A 19,225-nucleotide genomic window follows, 5' to 3' on the forward strand; every position below is an offset into this window, starting at 1 on the left:
AAAATAAATAAATGGGTCCCCTGCAGTTTTTTTTACATAATGTACTAGTATGCATGGCATATTAAAAATGGGGGTATATGCAGCGCTAAAATTCATTAAAGTCCACTGATATTAACAAAAAAAGAGTCCATATTCTTTAACTGGAATCACCCAAGGTGTAAATATCACAGACTAAGGTGAGTAGAAATATCCCCCAATGAACATCAACACACCAGGCCTCTTACCGAAAGCAGTGGACCACTGGATTATAGGTGGCCAAACAAGCATGATATAACCACAATGTGGTCATGACCCCACTACAGATAGCAGACAGCCAGATCCTGTAGAACCCTCACGTGTATTGGATCCACAGGTTCATGCATTAAATAAAAGAAAGCAACTCCTCATGGTGCAGTATGTTGAATCAAAAGTACATTTATTCCAAAAAGTATTCCAAAATACTCACATTTCATAAGATAAAAATGAGCATATCAAATCTACAAACAAACCAGTGTTTCCAACCAGCAAGATGGCCGTGGTCAGCGCGTGTAGTGTAGCAATGTCAGATCCCAGACTCCACCCTCCACGTTTCGCCCCTGACGATGTTCCTCATTGGATGAAAAGCTTGATTGTAAACTTACTTGTATGTACAAGTATACTGTAAATACAGACTTTACTACTACTTTAAGTACTTTGCTATAACTTTTTAAGAATTGCAAAAAACACTTGTTGATCCTGCCAGAAATATTGGAAGTAGATAACTCCTTGTGCATTTTGCCTGTGTGGCACCTTTATCAATTGCATTGCTTCCAGCTCTCTATAAACTACAAAATACCTTCCATCTTTGTTGTGGAACTTAGGATGGGGGGGAGGGACTATTCTGTAGTCCATTTGTAGGATGACAATGTTGCTCCTCCATAGATACAGTACAGTGAGTGTCACCTTTGGGGAAAAGTGGAAAGACATAGTTTCCCCCTCTATACAATGGGATCTTAAAGGCATAAGAGAGTAACAGAGGTTGGTATTACATTTAAAAGTTTCATTTTACAGAGTAAAAAGCATATGATTATCAAAAAATACAATACACAATAAAAAGAGGTATATATTACCACATCCTATATTCACATAACAATTGTTCAATATTTTTGAAACAGCTGCATCAACATATCCAACGCGTTTCGGAGCAGTTTAACTCCTTCTTCAGGGATATTCCTTTGCTAATAGTATAGGTGAAGTCTACAAAATGAGAGTCATGCTAAAAGCCTTCATTAAAGTGTATATATATTTTGGTGGCTTCGGTGACAGTGGATGGTAATTTGGAGTAAATACTTACAATGTCCTCAGTCTATGACCTTTCCCAGCCAAGATCAATAAAAGCACCACAGTTTAAAAAAGATGCGCCACCCCGACCCACCCGCGTACAGGATGTACTGACATAGGTGGAATGACGTCACTCATCAAGTGCCTGTCGACATGAAAGCGCCGGTCCTCGGGCAGATATGCGAATCTCCTAATAATTCTTATAACCCTAGGGGAAGAAGTGCAGTACTGGTATGGTTGCTGTTCGTGTTCAGTAAAACATTGCATTTGTCCTGAATGTTGCAGATTCAGTTTTGAAAAGCTAGGACTAAACATCTGCGATTTTGAGCAAAAAAATTTGCTAAAAGTTGCACAGCGTGCATAAATTAAGTGCATAGCAGTAATTATGTGAATATAATTACACATGTATGGATCTATTTAGTAAATAGTATTTACATTGTTAAAATATAAAGTGGAACAGGGCTGATTTAAAATTTGCCAATGTATTGTCACCAAAATTACTCAGAAAAACCCTCACAGCTGTGCAGTATGTACTAATTAACAACCATCAATATACCCAGCGAAGTGACTGGCCTCAGGTGATACACTGAGATGAAACAAATCCTCCTACATAAGTTGAACTTGTTTATCTGCAGTCTTCACTTCTCTACAGTCGTTAATACTGCAGAATGTACAGTATATTGCTTGTCGGAGCTTCAGAAAGCAGGGGGCAGGGATAGGAAATGAAACTGAGATCTGACTGGAGGAAAGAGACACAAAACAACAAAGCTGAGGCTGTCAATCGCAGGCTGTGTGCTGGAGCTCCCTCCCCTGTCACGTTCTTTTCTCTTGGTATCAGGAGAACTTGTCAGAAGTGGCTCATGCATATAATAGGGGAACTTGGCAGCAGACAGAAATTACACTTATGCCATGTACACACGACCGGACTTTCCGGCAGACTAGGTCCGACAGAATCAGTCCGTCGGACAAAATTGTGTGGGCTAATCCGATAGTTTTTCATAAAAAAATATCTGACGGACCTACAAATAGAACATGTTTATGTTCAAATCTGTCCGACGGACTCAATTCCTATTGGGAAAACTATTCGTCTGTATGCTGGTCCGATGGACCAAATGCGACGCAAGGGAAGCTATTGGCTACTGGCTATTGAACTTCCTTTTTTAGTCCCGTCTTACGTCATCACGCTCAAGACGTACAGACTTTTGAACAGACTTAGTCGGAAAGTCTGTCGGAACTCTGCCGAAAGTCCATCGGGAAGACCGTCGGACCTAGTCTGCCATAAAGTGCGGTCGTGTGTACACGGCATTAAAGAGGAAGTAAACCCTAATGGGTTTTAATTCCTTTTTTCCCCCCTGCAAAGTAAAAGCATAATGGGCTAGTAGCCATCGCATACTAGACCATTATGTTGCACTTACCTGCAAACAATTTCCCTGAGGTCCCCACTGGTGGCCCCGTCCATCTTCACTCCTCTTCCTTCCGGGGGCCATGGAGTTGCGTGACGTCACGGCACGGGCCCTTTAGAACCGGCCCTTTAGAATCACGGTATGTTCTAGATCAGCCTTTCTCAACCTTTTCAACACAGAGAAACCCCTGAAATAGTTCTCCGGTCTCGAGGAACCCCCCTAAAAAAAATCTACAACTCATGATACATTAGTGTGATGGTCAGTGGGAAGAATGGTCCTTACACTTGTGGTCATTGGGAAGAATTACCTCCTTACAGATAGCTAAAAAGATCAATGGTGTGAGTGGGAACTTATCCGATAGGCAGAAATTGCCCAATGCTGAAGGAACCCCTAGCAACGTCTGGAGGAACCCTAGGTTTCCACTGAACCCTGGTTGAGAATCATTGTTCTAGATTGTAATCTCGAAGGAGCAGGGCCCTCTGATCCCTCCTGTATTGAATTGTATTGTAAGTGTAGTGTCTGCCCCTATGTTGTAAAGCTCTGCACAAACTGTTGGTGCTATATAAATCCTGTATAATAATAATGTAAGGGTTTACAACCACTTTAATGCTCTGGATTGAGAGGGATGTGTTTTTTTTTCATATTTCATGTCTGAGGTTTACATTCACTTCCAACCAAAGCCTTCTCTAGGCATGCAGCCTGGGATGCCTTGCTCTTTTCCTGTACCATACCAGACTACATGCCTTCAGGGGGTACCTAGGGGGTATCATACAAAACGGGCAGCAAAGCCCCCCGTCCATCTGCAAAGCACCCTTATCTCAACTTTGAGGGGCAAGGACCGCCTCCTCAACTCCAAGTGCTCCAAAAAGGAGGTGGGGGTAGTAGTAAAATGGGGGGGGGGAGGCTTATAGTGAAACCTGGAAGCCCTCTTTGTAGCAGGGGTACAGCCAGATATCTGCCCCTACCAGTGGAACACGTACAAGGGAACACTGATACCCATTCCCACAAAGAGTTAAAAAAAAACAGCAACACCAAATTAAAAATCCTTTTATTTAAATAAAATACAAATATACTTACTGTATTTTAAAATAACATTTTTAACATCCCCAGAAGTACATTCAGCGTAAATCACGGCATCCAGCGAGGTAATCCACATCAATCACGATGCCCGGTCGCCCAGCTATTTGTACACACTGTACTCCCGCCGCTTAATGACAAATTCCCGGCTGCCTGTAGATACACTTTAATAATAAAAAATCTTTTCTTTCTGTCATCGGAAACCAATTCTGGGAGCTGAAATCTTTGCCTTCCTGAATTTCCATATCATAAACTTTTAATTACGTCCGTATTAAATTATCAGCTGTTGCCAGGTATAAGCAGCCAACGCTCTGGAACGGGCACAGAATGAACTCAGAGGGGAGTCCGGGGAGAAGCGGCGTTCGGTCATCCACCGTCTGTAAAGGGTGAAACAATCGCTCATTGTGGCCCGTTTAATAGAATTGAGAGGGAGAAGAGGCCGTCTGCTGCTCTTCAGGACGGAGGTAGTGCACTTTACCCTCCCGTTCCTAAGCAACCGTTATTTTAAGATTAAATACTTCCTGTGCTGTCCACCTACTTCGATGCTGCGGCTGAATCACTGGAGATTCGCTGGGGTCGGTACCTTGCACTCTGTTTGAAGTCCTTCTGCTCCTCATTAGTGCAGGAAGCCGGCAGGGCTGCCAACCTGGAAAACGTCTCCGTCTAAATCCATGAGTCCAGAGGGCTGAATCGTACGCCAGCGCCGTTCAGGATGAGCTGGAGGACCGCGCGCCACCTCAAGCGGAGGAGGGAGACTTTCCCGTTTGTCGATCAGGTAGACCGTTCAGGCTCAGAGGGATTGACGGGAGAAATTTTCCTGCCAATATCAACATGTCAGTTATTTTATATTTTCAGTTTTATGATTATTTTCTGTATCCCTCTGAAATATCAACACTTCCCCAAGTATAAAATTACACATGGTGGGGGGGGGGGGGGGGGTCTTTTTACTTAGTAATGTCTGCATCTAAGACGTGCCCAGAATAACATTTTATTCATATATGTATTACATAATTTATTATACATAGTAATTTATAGATTTGCATCTAAGACTTACCCAGGATAACATTTTATATTTCACACATATATATATATATATATATATATATAAAAAATAAAATGGTATCCTGGGTAAGTCTTAGATGCAAATCTATAAATTATATATATAAATTATATCTATCTATCTATCTATCTATCTATCTATATATATATATATATATATATATATATATATATATATATATATATATATATATATATATCATACATTTTATACATAATGTTTTCTAGGTTTGCACCTAGGACAAACGCAGGATAATGTTTGTACTATGTTTGCCTTGATAAGGTTTTACACTAGGAAGGTCATAAAATAATAAATAGATGATCGTGTAACAATATTGATTAGTTATCAGACTGCTGCCCTCAGAATCCAGTAAAATATAAAAATTTCATGTATACAGAGCTGGGATTTTTGCCCCCCCACAAGCATGGCTTCACAGAACTGCCAAATTATTATTATGTCATTAAGCAATTATGTTTGACATTACTTAAAATAATTTAAAATAATATGAAAATTCAAAAAAATATTGAAAGCCATATTAAATTCAAAAGAAAACATGTATTATATTGCAGCCTATTTCTTAGATGTGTGGCTACATTTGTTTTTTTTTTTTGTTTTTTTTTAGGCTTTCTTTCTTCAATTTTTATTTAATTATCTGGCCAGTAAGGCTGTTGTTTTTGAACAGAACAAGCTGCCCTGCAGATGTAGCAGGTAGAGGATTGAAACAAACCACTTCCCACTGACAGGGTTGCTTACAATTTTATTTATGTAAAACCTTTATCCTAAAAGGGGAAAAAAAAACAGTTTGCTGTAAGTGCTTATAAAGTATTAGCTGGAGTATGGCTTCAATTTGTTAGTGTATTTATATCTGTTAGTACATTAAACTCTCCCCTCCCCCTAGACTGATAACGTTGCTGTCCAAATGTTCCCCCATGCTCTTTTATCCAGAGTGGGGGCATTCTAATACAGGAGGTGTGTTACTAGCCAGATCACCAGGTGAAATCAGAAGAAAACGAATACAGCCACCACAACTGATTGGTAAGCTGCAATCCTTACATTCTTGGTTTTGGGTTTGATACGGCTTTAAAGCAGTTGTAAACCCTAGTAGTTTGTTTTGTGCTCAGTGTCATAAACAAACATTACTTTATCTGGTTTCTGAAATGAAATTCCATCACTCTCATTATTGTCTACTTGGAAAAACAACCACATTTACCACTGACTTGTAAAATAATGATAAATACTAAGATCTCAGAGGCTTTACGTGTATGTGGAAGTCATATTGCTTTATTGGGCTCCCTGGTAGTGCAGTCTTAGTTAAATCTTTTAACAGTTTAGTCTTACTTTTTTTCCTCTGGTAGTGCAGTCCTACCTTAATGCTCTTGAAGTTAGGTTCTGCTTGAATCCTCTGATAGTGTAGTCCTAATTCAGTCCTCTGGTAATGTGGTCCTACATGAATCCTCCTGTAGTGCGATCCCAATTAAATCCTCTGGTAGTGCAGTCCTTAATGAATCCTCTGGTAGTGTGGTCCTACTTAAATTTTTCTGGTAATATGGTCGTACTTCAATTCTCTTGTATTATGGTCCTACTTCAGTCCTCTGATAGTATGGTCCTGCTTCAATCCTCTGGTAGTATGGTCCTACTTCAATCCTCTGGTATTATGGTCCTACTTCAATTCTCTGGAATTATGGTCCTACTTCAATTCTCTGGAATTATGGTCCTACTTCAATCCTCTGATAGTATGGTCCTACTTCAGTCCTCTGGTAGTATGGGCCTACTTTAAACCCCTGATAGTATGGCCCTACTTCAGTCCTATGGTAGTATGGCCCTACTTCAATCCTCTGGTAGTATGGTCCTACTTCAGTCCTCTGGTTGTATGGCCCCACTTCAGTCCTCTGGTAGTGGGTCATAGTTCAGTCCTCTGGTAGTATGTTCTTACTTCAGTCCTTTGGTAGTGTGGTCCCACTTCAATCCTCTGGTAGTGGGTCATATTTCAAACCTCTGGTAGTATGGTACTATCTCAATCCTCTGATAGTTAGGTCCTACTTTAATCCTCTCCTAGTATGGTCGTACTTCAGCTTTGAAGTAGAACCATTATTTGTCCTGTTTACCATTATCAACAAAAGTAGAAGTGAAAGACACTTGTTCTGGTGACAACCTTGTATTGCACTCACTCACAGGGGTTATAGCCCTCCCTTACACTTTCCAAGATTAAAAACAAATCTTTGCTTTTAGTTCCACTGATTGTTTAGTTTTACTTTTATCCTCCAGTAGTTTAGTCTGACTTTAATTCTCTTGGTAGTGTGGTCCTACTTAAATCCTCTAGTAGTGCGATCCTACTGAGTCCTCTGATAGTAAGGTCCTGGAAGTAAACCTCAAGTAGTGCAGTCTTACGTTATTAGTCAGATACTGCAGTCCTACTTTGATCCCCTGGTAGTGCAGTCATACTTTAAACCCCTAGTAGTGTGGTCCTATCTTAAACCTCTAGTAGTGCAGTCCTACTTTAATCCTCTGGTATTGTGGTCCCGTCTTACTGCTGGCAGTTCAGTCTTAGGCCGGCTATACATGGAGCAAATTTCTTTCCAGCAACCATGGGTTGCAGGAAGAAAATTTGACCGATTCCCCCATCAACACAGACATTGTTAATGCGGCAAACCCTCCTGTTGGGCCATTGTCTTCTCTCGGCGAGGACAGCTTCCCGTGATTATCGCTAGAAGCTATAGCAGCCACTTGCGATAATCGCAAGCTAATCAGTCAGGCTGGTTCTACCCAAGTTGATCGATTTGATCAATCTGGTACATTCAGCCTGCCCATAAATGGTTTGAATCTTGGCCGGTTCCTGCTGAACTGACAGAGATTCGAACCTTGTATGGTCGGCCTTACTTTAGTTGCACATGCAGCATTTTCATAACGTTCACCATGTAATCACACTTCCACAGCCTTCTTATAGAGAAGATAATACATTTTTTCTATAATTTTATAGGTTTCAGTTCTGTTTGGAAGGTCTTCTTGAAGATCTCTGGACGCCTTTCTGGACGATCCAGAAACACTTTGCTGAGTGCCTATAAAACACTGGCGCTGTCTGGAAATGCCTCTCTGCATGTCTGGGGCTCTTCCCTCCTTATGGGACAACTTGTATATGACCCTCTCACCTAGCTTTCCTGCAACAGTTCTGAAAAAGATACCGATTATAATGTGCTGGGATGAGCTCCCTCCCAAGCCAACACTCACAGCAGTGAGGGCTTGTACCCCTCCTAAATCCAAGTGGCTCACGTCTCATTTTCTTTGGGTCACATGTAAAGGCTGAAGGTTTTCACACGCATTGTATGCAGCACGAAGGTAAAAAAAAACACAGCCCCCCTAATAATCACCTGAGCACCCTCCCGATCCAGTGAGGTGCACAAGAGCCTTGGCTGTCCCAGAACTCCCTCTCCTCATTGGCTGAGACAGCAGCAGAAGCTATTGGCTCCCACTGCTGTCAGTCACAGCCAGTGAGCCAATGAGGAGAGAGCGGGGGAAAGGGCCGCAGCTCTTTTTGTCTTATGGACGCAAAGAGCAGGACTCGGGAGTAAGCACACACCAGTACCCCCCGTGGCAAGCGGCTTGCTATTGGGGCACTGGCCAAGGGGGAGGAGCCAGGAGCGGAACCTGAGAGGTGAAGGATCGAAGTTTCTCTGTGCAAAACCACCGCTCAGAGCATGTAAGTATAACATGTTTGTTATTTTTAATTTTTTTAAAAGCCAAACCTTTAATACCATTTTAAGGCTATGGCAAGGCAAAGTGCTGAATGCTGTCATCTTGTGGGCAAATAGAGTTCTGCATCTTAGTAACTATGCACAGTGTTCCGCACATTTCTTACCCTTGAACTCTCTATGTTACACATTCCTAACCCCTGCACTTTGTACATAACGCACTCCTAACTTCTGTGCTCAGATGCTATTCAGCTCAAGAAGACCAGCAGAGGCAGAGCGCATACAGCAGGAGGATCCCACAATGTCACTGTACAATTCCAGGTCCACGTGAAATCTGATTGGTGGACCCGGAGCTGATGCTGAGACAAACATGGCGGCAGGTGGGAATTGGATCCCAGTTGCAGAAGGCAACTGGTCGTGTACATTTTGGGGGAGGCGCAGTTTGGCATCTTTGCTTGATGACCTTCTTCCACCCACTGCCTTCTCTTTGGGCTATTCGTGACATCCCAACCTTGAGTCCACCTATGTAACTTGTACCATGCCCACGCTCCTACCTCTCAGCTTACAGCCACCCCTGATTTCAGCTAGTATGGGACAAGCCAATATAATGACTGATTATAGATAATCACATTGGCAAGAAGGAATATATCTATTTTCAATGTATTTTGCTGGAGTTCTTCCCTCCACTGAGTTGCCTCGGTACATCATATGTAATGGAGCCCTAAGCTGCTTGTGAATTGTGTGGATGAAGAGGGGGATTTGTGTGGGATTACATTAACCCCTCAGGTGTCAGGACATTAGGGTGGCTCTCTGGCTCACAGAGGCCAGGGCTTTCAGCAGCGATTGGGTTACTGCGGGCGTAAGATTTTAGAGTGTGGATAGTTACAATAACGAGCACCGATGACCCAGATGGCAGCGTCCGTGACGTCAACTGAATTTAATCAGCGATGTGACCCGATGGGACCTGGAGTAATGGCTGAGTGACTGCAGTCCCTGAATGATTAATTTCACACATGCCACCCCATTGCTGGTGGGCATATTAAAGGGGAACTCCAGATAGGAACAAAAGAAGCTCCATATACTTATTTCAGCCAATGGCTGTATAACGGTTGCAATATGATTAATCTCCCTAATATCACTGGAAAATTTCAGAATAGATCTGCTAGACTATCATGTTTCAGGTGCTAGGAGCTGACACGGAGGTTCACAGGTCACTTGCAGAAGGGACAGAGGATAAGAAGACCCCAACTCCGCGATTCATAGTGCATAGCTCCCAACTGTCCCGTCCCTGATTTCAAAGGACTTGATTTGGAACCCTCTGTCCCTCTTTCCTCCTCATTTGTCCCTTATTTTGGCCTGATCTATATAGTTGCATATAAATGGCACCATTTTTCTTTATAAAGGAATAGTAGTAGTTTAAATAATTTTTCTTTGTATGATTCTCATTTAAGGGGGTGTGTCCTGTGCCTACATACTTTTGCTAATAGATGTCCCTCATTCACATCTCAAAAAGTTGTGAGGTATGATAGTGAGCAGGCTGCATCAGGAAGTAGTGGTGTCACCTTCTGGCCATGCCATGTAGAGGACTGGGCTGAGTCTGTCTTTTTGTTTTACACTACTAAGCTATAATCAGTCTTGGAGTGAGCTTGTCTCTGTTCAGAACTTTATTTTCGATTTCCTCGTATTTCTCACACTTTTATTTCTGTATTGTCTTTCAACACACCTGACATGTTTCGCCCCTGGGGCTGTGGTCAACACTGCAAAGCTGCCCCACTGGATAACGCAGAAGTGGATACATTGGCTGGTCAGATAAGAGCTCTGGTAATGAAGTTTATTTTGTAGAGGAATCTGGTGGATGATAATGATAATGTGTTTAATTATGAACAGAAGCAAACAATTCTGTGCGCACGAATAAAGGAGGAAGACAGCGATTATCTTCGGCGGTCACATGAGAACCAGGGACATCAAGGGATTTAGGGGTTTTACATTTAACTCTTATTATAACATGTTTGCTGTTTAGTATTCCATATTTCCTATACTGTATTATATAAAAAGATTTGTGAATTCTTTCTCCAGTATAAACGGCTGCCAAGATCAAACCAATTAGTCTCTCGACTCGATTTTTTAATCAGCCCCAGCAGACGTATTTACGATTTTCTAAGTGTTTATCAGCCTGCATTTTCCAAATATTCGCTGAGCATTTCTTAGGTATCTGCACCCAACTGATAGGATGGACTCCTTCTATGGGGGGGAATGGTGGCTGGCTGAGAGGGGGACACATTTTGAGGGTGGGGATAACTGATTGGATTGACACCTTCTGTGGGGGAGGGATGATGGCCGGCTGAGAGGTAGACACATTTTGCAGGGGTGATGGCGGCTGGCTGATAGGATGGAAACCTTCTGTGGGGAAGGGATGATGGCTGATTCAGAAGATGGACACCTTTTGCAGGGGTGGTGGTGGCTAGCGGACAGAATGGACACCTTCTGTGGGGGAGGGGTGATGGCTGGCTGAGAGATGGATGCATTTTGCAGTACAGATGGTGGTAAGCTGATAGGGTTGACACCTTCTGTGGAGGAAGGGTGATGGCTGACTCAGAAGATGGACACCTTATGCAAGGGGGGGGGGTGGCAGCTGGCTGACAGGATGGACACCTACCGGGGAGGCGGGATGATGACCAGCTGATTGGATGGACACCTTCTTTGGGGGTGGGATGGAGACTGGCTGAGAAGATGGACACCTCTTGCACGGACAAACAGCGACCGACTGCTGAGATGGACACCTTCTGTAGGGGAGGAATGAGGCAGCTGATAAGGTGGACACCCTCAGTGGGGATAGGGTTGCCACCTCATCCCTTTAAACCTGAACACATATGAATCACACAGGTTCTGTGGCTGATTAAGGTGGTAATTAATCTCACTTGGTGCCTTATCTGCATTAAATTAGCCTCAGAACCTGTGTAATTCATATTGGGTTTAAAGGGATGAGGTGGCAACCCTAGGTAGGGATGGGATGGTGACTGCTTGAGAAGATGGACACCCTTGGCAAGGGGGTTGGTGGTCTGCTGCTGAGAGGGACGCCCTCTGTGGTGGAGGGATGTCAGCTAGCTGAGAAGATGGACACCTTTAATGGGGAGGAATATTGGCAGGCTGATAGGATGGACACCTTCCATTGCAGAGAGAAGGCTGATAGGATGGATGGACTTCTACCATGTGGGAGGGAAGGCAGGTAGCTTATAGGATGGACACCTTCTGCAGAAGGTGGCACCCTTCTGTAGAAGGGTGTCGGCCAACTAAGTAAATGGAAACCTTTTTTCAGGGATGGGATAGATGAAATATGGACACTGTCCGCAGGTGATGGGTGGTGATTAATTGACAGATCGAACGCCTGCAGGGGAAGGGAGGTGGTCGGCTGATAGGATGACACCTTCCATAGGGAAAGATTATCTTCTGTTCTATATTTCACTGCTCTCACGAGAATTTAAAAAACAAAGTTTAATATGCTGATAAAATACAGCAAAAAAAAGGGCTCAGTAAATGCTCACTGGCCACTTAGTGGCTGAGCATACAGTCAATGAAGTCTGAATTCCGTGTTCCAAGTCCGTGAACTGGGAAGTAGTGAATCAAGGATGAGAATGACAGTAACAGCAGGTCCAATACTTCTGTCAGGATCAGTCCTTCATTTTCAAAACTGCAGCCAACTCTTATCAATTGCCATGATCAACTACCAATGAAGCTGTTCATTGAGTAATATTAAGATGTGCAGTAACCAATCAGATCTCAGGGACAGTCCTCTCCTGATAAATTCAGTTGTTCCCTAGGGGTTGCCAGAGGCTGCGGTGTGTCAGTAAATATACAGCTACTGACAGCTAGATCTTCTCCAAGATGGCCACATCCCCTTCGCTCCATCATCCAATCCCAGGTCAGCCAAAAATTAGGATACATGCAATGTTTTTTTTTTCAGTTGAAGAGGAAACAGTTGGATTGGTGGGGAAGGTGCTGGTTCTTTAGATATGATTAGCATTTTTAGCGCAATAAACCTTTTTTTAAATGTCTTTTTAGAACATAAAAATTATAGCAATAAACTGGCAATAAAACCCAATCACTTAAATTGCAGATAGTGTTTAAATTAATAATGTCATTTCAAATGTCATATAAAAAAATAATCATTGGGGATCCTGCCATAAAAGTCCTTGTTCAGGCACTTCCTGTGACAATGCTCTGTCCCTGACTTCCAATTGTGCTTCAGCATTGTCACCTTGTCACTCAGGCTTCCGATGGAGACTAATGTCCCGTACACACGGTCAGATTTTCCAACGGAAAATGTTCGATGGGAGCTTTTTGGCGGAAATTCCGACCGTGTGTAGGCTCCATCGGTCATTTTCAATCGGAATTTCCGTCACACAAAATTTGAGATCTGGATCTCAAATTTTCCAACAACAAACAAAATCTGTCGGAAATTCCGATCGTGTGTACACAATTCTGACTCACAAACTTCCACGCATGCTCAGAATCAAGCAGAAGAGCCGCACTGGCTATTGAACTTCATTTTTCTCGGCTCGTCGTACGTGTTGTACGTCACCGCATTCTTGACATTCGCAAATTTCCGACCAACTTTGTGTGACCGTGTGTATGCGAGACAAGTTTGAGCCAACACCCGTTGGAAAAAATCCATTTTGTTGTCGGAATGTCCGATCAATGTCCGATCGTGTGTTCGGGGGCATAAAAGTGGCCATCTGCTGTCACCATCGGGGAAACCCACCCTGATAAATGTGATGCAGCCATTGCTGGAATGCATGTACATATGAAGTTACTGTAAAGAGGCAGCAGAAGATATGCGGCATGAGATGTAACAAAGAAAGAAAGAAAAATTGTGAAAACTAAGATTTTATTAAAATGAAATGGCGATTCTTTATAGTGCACAGAGCACAGTACAAATTATCCAGTTGGTGTGTGTTGCTGCCATCTCTGGGGGTGCCGTGAAAATCTGTTCAGGAGCAGACGAGGGATGGGAGTCGTCCCCCCCCCCCCCCCGACAGGCCGCCCTACCTCCGCTAATGAGAACGCTTAGCTCCGGTGCTACAAAAGCTGTTTTGTGTCTCTGCGACTTTTCTTGTTGTTTTTCTGCCGGTTGACGTCAGTGAGAATGCCAGATGGGTCTTCAATGGCCGCTCGGAGACAGGAGGCTTTTATTACTGAGGCCACGTGGTCCTGTCCTTCCCAGAAGAGCTCTGCGCTTCCTTCTACCGCTGCTGAGCTACCAGGCGACTTTTTCTCTGTATTCTTACCTGGAAGAGTATAGCAAACATACCTGCCAATCAGATTTCAGCCTTCATCAACTTACAGTACAATAATGATAGGATTGGCTGCCTCATTCCTTAGTCGATACCTGTGAAAAGGAAGCAGCTTAAAGCGAGGTGCGAGCAGCATGAGGCACCGCATGTCTCACCGCTGCTAAATTGATTTTTAATTATATTGATAAAAGATCTCATAAATAGTGACACCGGCCCAGTTCTGCCATTATTCAGGGAGAACAATAGAGAACAGAGAGGCCGATCAGCCACATACAGCCCTCCCCAAGACTACAAAACATGTCTTCTTTCAACCTGTAAACCTGAACTGGCGTGTATAATAAACAACTGTCATTTTTTTTACATAACTCTTTTCACCTTTCTTTCTTCTTTATTCCAATCCAGTGCTGCTCATCTCCTGCAGCCTCTTCACAGCTACGAATGCCCTGTACACACAGTTGGACTTTCCGACAGAAAATGTGCGATCGGATCGCTTTGTCGAAAAATCCAATCGTGTGTGGGCTCCATCGGACTTTTTCCGTCGGAATTTCCGACACACAAAGTTTGAGAGCAGGATCTAAAATTTTCCCACAACAAAATCCGATCATTTAAATTCCGATCGCGTGTAGACAATTCCGACGGACAAAGTGCCACGCGTGCTCAGAATAAATTACGAGACGAAAGCTATTGGCTACTGGCCTTTTATAGTCCCGTCGTATGCGTTGTACGTCACCATGTTCTGACTGATCGGATTTTCCGACAACTTTGTGCGACCGTGTGTATGCAAGACAAGTTTGGGCCAAAATCCGTCAGAAAAAATCCAATGGATTTTGTCATCGGAATGTCCGACCGTGTGTACAAGGCATAAGTGTCATTGCTGCTCTGCCCCCCTGGGAGGCTTTGCACTTCACATCTGTGCAATTTGCCTTGGCGGTGTTGCCTCCCCTTCCCATGTGGGTTCTGTGATCCTCTTTGGTTGGTCGTTCCTTCTCACAACTCCCAGCCAGGACACTGTGGACCAGTTGGCATATCCTTACCACACTCAATTCATGCACTAGGACCAACGTCAAGCTTTTGTTTTGCTTTTGTCACTTTAGTGGATCTACATCTATGAGTTCTCAAATCTCTTGAGGAAGCGAGCGTTGACTCGAAAAGTGAAAACGCGTCGAGAGATTTGTGCAAGAGCCTGTTTGCTATGAATTATTTGTGATGCTGAAAAATTAATAACGGTCCATATGTACTTCACATTTTATCCAAAACAGACATTTTAAAAACTAACAGTTAATATAAGTAATTCTTAAATAGACACACATAAAGCTATGTGTCTATGTGTCTTAAATAGACACGCTTTATACATTTCTATTTAAGAATTACTTTTATATTTATTGTTAGTTTGTAAAATGTTTGTTTTGGATAAAATGTGAATGATGTAGATCTGAGAAAGAGAAAAAGACAAGAGCGGAGACGAGTGACACTGATGGAACAAGGAGCGGGTGTAGAAATAGAGAAGAGGAAGAGCGGAGACGAGTGACACTGATGGAACAAGGAGCGGGTGTGGAAAAGAGAGAGAAGGAGAAGAGCGGAGGTGAGTGACACTCATGCCGCGTACACGCGATCGGAAATTCGGCCAGCAAAAGACCGATGAGAGCTTTTCATCGGAAAATGTGACCGTGTATATGCTCCATCAGAATTTAACTGGCCGAATTCCCGCCAGCAAAAATTTGAGAGCATGTTTTAAATTTTCGGAATTTACGATCGCGTGTATGCAATTCCAACGCTCAAAAAATCACGCAAGCTCAGATTCAACTACGAGACAGAAGCTATTGGCTACTGGCTATCAAACTTCCTTTTTCTAGTTCTGTCATACGTGTTGTACGTCACCGCTTTCTCAGTGGTCAGAATGGTGTGACCGTGTGTAGGCAAGACAGCTTGAGTGGAATTCCGGCAGAAATTCTCTCCCATTTACATCCTCATGTATGTTTGTACCCTGGTACTTGTCTGAATAAAAAGTTATTTGAGCTAAAAAAAAAAAAAAAAAAACTTTATTGCCAATAATTCTGTGTTATTAAAGGCTGGCATTGCCTGTCACCACAAAGTAAATTGGGCTGTGCGCAGTCTGTATACGACAAATAAGTGCGGGCAGATCTACATATTAATAAGTGGGGGCACGTCAACATATTAATAAGTAGGGCACATCTAAATATTAATAAGTGGGGGCACGTCTACATATTATTAAGTGGGGGCACATCTACATATTGATACATGGGGGCACATCCACATATTATTAAGTGGGTCACATCTACATATAAATAGGTGGGTGCACATCTAAATATATATAAGTGGGGGCACATCTACATGTATATAAGTGGGGGCACATCTACATTTAAATAGGTGGGTGCACATCTACATATATATAAGTGGTGGTACATCTACATATATATAAGTGGGGGCACATCTACATATATATATATATAAGTGGTGGCACATCTACATATATATAAATGGGGGCACATCTACATATATATAAGTGGTGGTACATCTACAGATATATAAGTGGGGGCACATCTACATATATATAAGTGGTGGCACATCTACATATATATAAATGGGGGCAAATCTACATATATATAAGTGGTGGCACATCTACATATATATAAATGGGGGCACATCTACATATATATAAGTGGGGGCACATCTACATATATATAAGTGGTGGTACATATATATATAAGTGGGGGCACATCTACATATATATAAGTGGGGCACATCTACAAATATATAAGTGGTGGTACATATATATATAAGTGGGGGCACATCTACATATATATAAGTGGTGCTACATCTACATATATATAAGTGAGGGGACATATATATAAATGGGGGCACATCTACATATATATAAGTGGTGGTACATCTACAGTGGTGTGAAAAAGTGTTTGCCCCCTTCCTCATTTCCTGTTCCTTTGCATGTTTGTCACACTTAAGTGTTTCGGAACATCAAACCAATTTAAACAATAGTCAAGGACAACACAAGTAAACACAAAATGCAATTTGTAAATGAAGGTGTTTATTATTAAAGGTGAAAAAAAATCCAAACCATCATGGCCCTGTGTGAAAAAGTGATTGCCCCCCTTGTTAAAACATACTATAACTGTGGTTGTCCACACCTGAGTTCAATTTCTCTAGCCACACCCAGGCCTGATTATTGCCACACCTGTTCACAATCAAGGCATCACTTAAATAGGAGCTGCTTGACACAGTAAGGTCCACCAGAAGATCCTTAAAAGCTACACATCATGCCGAGACCCAAAGAAATTCAGGAACAATTGAGAAAGAAAGTAATTGAGATCTATCAGTCTGGAAAGGGTTATAAAGCCATTTCCAAAGCTTTGGGAATCCAGCGAACCACAGTGAGAGTCATTATCCACAAATGGCGAAGACATGGAACAGTGGTGAACCTTCCCAGGAGTGGCCGGCCGCCCAAAATTACCCCAAGAGCGCAGCGACGACTCATCCAAGAGGTCACAAAAGACCCCACAACAACGTCCAAGGAACTGCAGGCCTCACTTGCCTCAGTTAAGGTCAGCGTTCATGCCTCCACCATCAGGAAAAGACTGGGCAAAAATGGCCTGCATGGCAGAGTTCCAAGGAGAAAACCACTGCTGAGCAAAAAGAACATCAAAGCTCGTCTCAATTTCTCCACAACACATCTTGATGATCCCCAAGACTTTTGGGACAACATTCTGTGGACCGATGAGACAAAAGTGGAACTCTTTGGAAGGTGTGTGTCCAAGTATATCTGGCGTAGAAGGAACACTGCATTTCATAAAAAGAACATTATACCAACAGTAAAATATGGTGGTGGTAGTGTGATGGTCTGGGGCTGTTTTGCTGCTTCAGGACCTGGAAGACTTGCCGTGATAAAAGGAACTATGAATTCTGCTGTCTACCAAGAGATCCTGAAGGAGAATGTCCGACCATCTGTTCGTGTACTCAAGCTGAAACGAACTTGGGTTCTGCAGCAGGACAATGATCCTAAACACACCAGCAAGTCCACCACCGAATGGCTGAAGAAAAACAAAATGAAGACTTTGGAGTGGCCTAGCCAAAGTCCTGACCTGAATCCTATTGAGATGTTGTGGTATGACCTTAAAAAGGCCGTTCATGCTCGAAAACCCTCTAATGTAACTGAATTAGGACAATTCTGCAAAGATGAGTGGGCCAAAATTCCTCCAGGACGCTGTAAAAGCCTCATTGCACGTTATCGCAAATGCTTGGTTGCAGTTGTTGCTACTAAGGGTGGCCCAACCAGTTATTAGGTTTAGGGGGCAATCACTTTTTCACACAGGGCCATGATGGTTTGGATTTTTTTTCACCTTTAATAATAAACACCTTCATTTACAAATTGCATTTTGTGTTTACTTGTGTTGTCCTTGACTATTGTTTAAATTGGTTTGATGTTCCGAAACACTTAAGTGTGACAAACATGCAAAGGAACAGGAAATGAGGAAGGGGGCAAACACTTTTTCACACCACTGTACATATATATAAGTGGTGGCACATCTACATATATATAAATGGGGGCAAATCTACATATATATAAGTGGGGGCACATCTACATATATATAAGTGGTGGTACATCTACATATATATAAGTGGTGGTACATCTACATATATATAAGTGAGGGCACATATATATAAATGGGGGCACATCTACATATATATAAGTGGTGGCACATCTACATATATATAAGTGGTGGTACATCTACATATATATAAGTGAGGGCACATATATATAAATGGGGGCACATCTACATATATATAAGTGCTGGTACATCTACATATATATAAGTGGGGGCACATCTACATATATATAAGTGGTGGCACATCTACATATATATAAGTGGTGGTACATATATATATAAGTGGGGGCACATGTACATATATATAAGTGGTGCTACATCTACATATATATAAGTGGGGGCACATCTACATATAAATAAGTGGGAGCCGCAGCAGGCAGCTGATCCCCCAGACACAAGCCGGCTCGGTCAGCTTTCAGCTTATTTAAATACAGTCTGAAGAACAATGTTTTTCCTTCCCTTCTGTACGGCAGCCGAGCGCAGGAAGCAGCGGGTGTCGATTTCGGATTCCTAGGGAAGTTTTGGCGATTATCTTGTTATTGTTAATAAAAGGAACAGAAAATGGAGTGAAAGGGAACTGTTATTTGTTTTTCAGCATAAAGGTTTATAGCGCTTCAGCAGAGGTTATATCATTTCTGGTTATTAAACTTTTTGTTTTTCTCAATGTAATAAATCCGAGAAAAAGGAAATATTCCAAATCTGAGGACCTTTCATCAAATAGATTTTTCATGCTCTGTAAAGTTTTTATTACCTCTCTAATGGGACAATT

General features: G+C 42.4%; 1 protein-coding gene across 4 annotated transcripts in view; it reads left to right on the forward strand.

The window, feature by feature from the left end:
• The window catches only part of PDE3A (phosphodiesterase 3A), a 307,110-nt gene that overhangs the window by 207,177 nt on the left and 80,708 nt on the right, over positions 1–19,225 (forward strand). The window contains exon 1 of one of the 4 annotated variants that reach the window (XM_077468667.1): positions 4,402–4,554. The exons of the other annotated variants lie outside the window; for them this stretch is intronic. Within the exon in view, the coding sequence (XP_077324793.1) occupies positions 4,492–4,554 (63 nt within the window). The 5' untranslated portion in view covers positions 4,402–4,491. Of the gene's footprint in view, positions 1–4,401; positions 4,555–19,225 lie in introns of those variants that run through there. 4 annotated transcript variants of the gene reach the window in all.

Source organism: Lithobates pipiens, unplaced genomic scaffold (genome assembly GCF_037356315.1).
Source record: "Lithobates pipiens isolate NorthernLeopardFrog02 unplaced genomic scaffold, aLitPip1_a1.2 Scaffold_8, whole genome shotgun sequence".
NCBI classification, from domain to species: domain Eukaryota; kingdom Metazoa; phylum Chordata; class Amphibia; order Anura; family Ranidae; genus Lithobates; species Lithobates pipiens.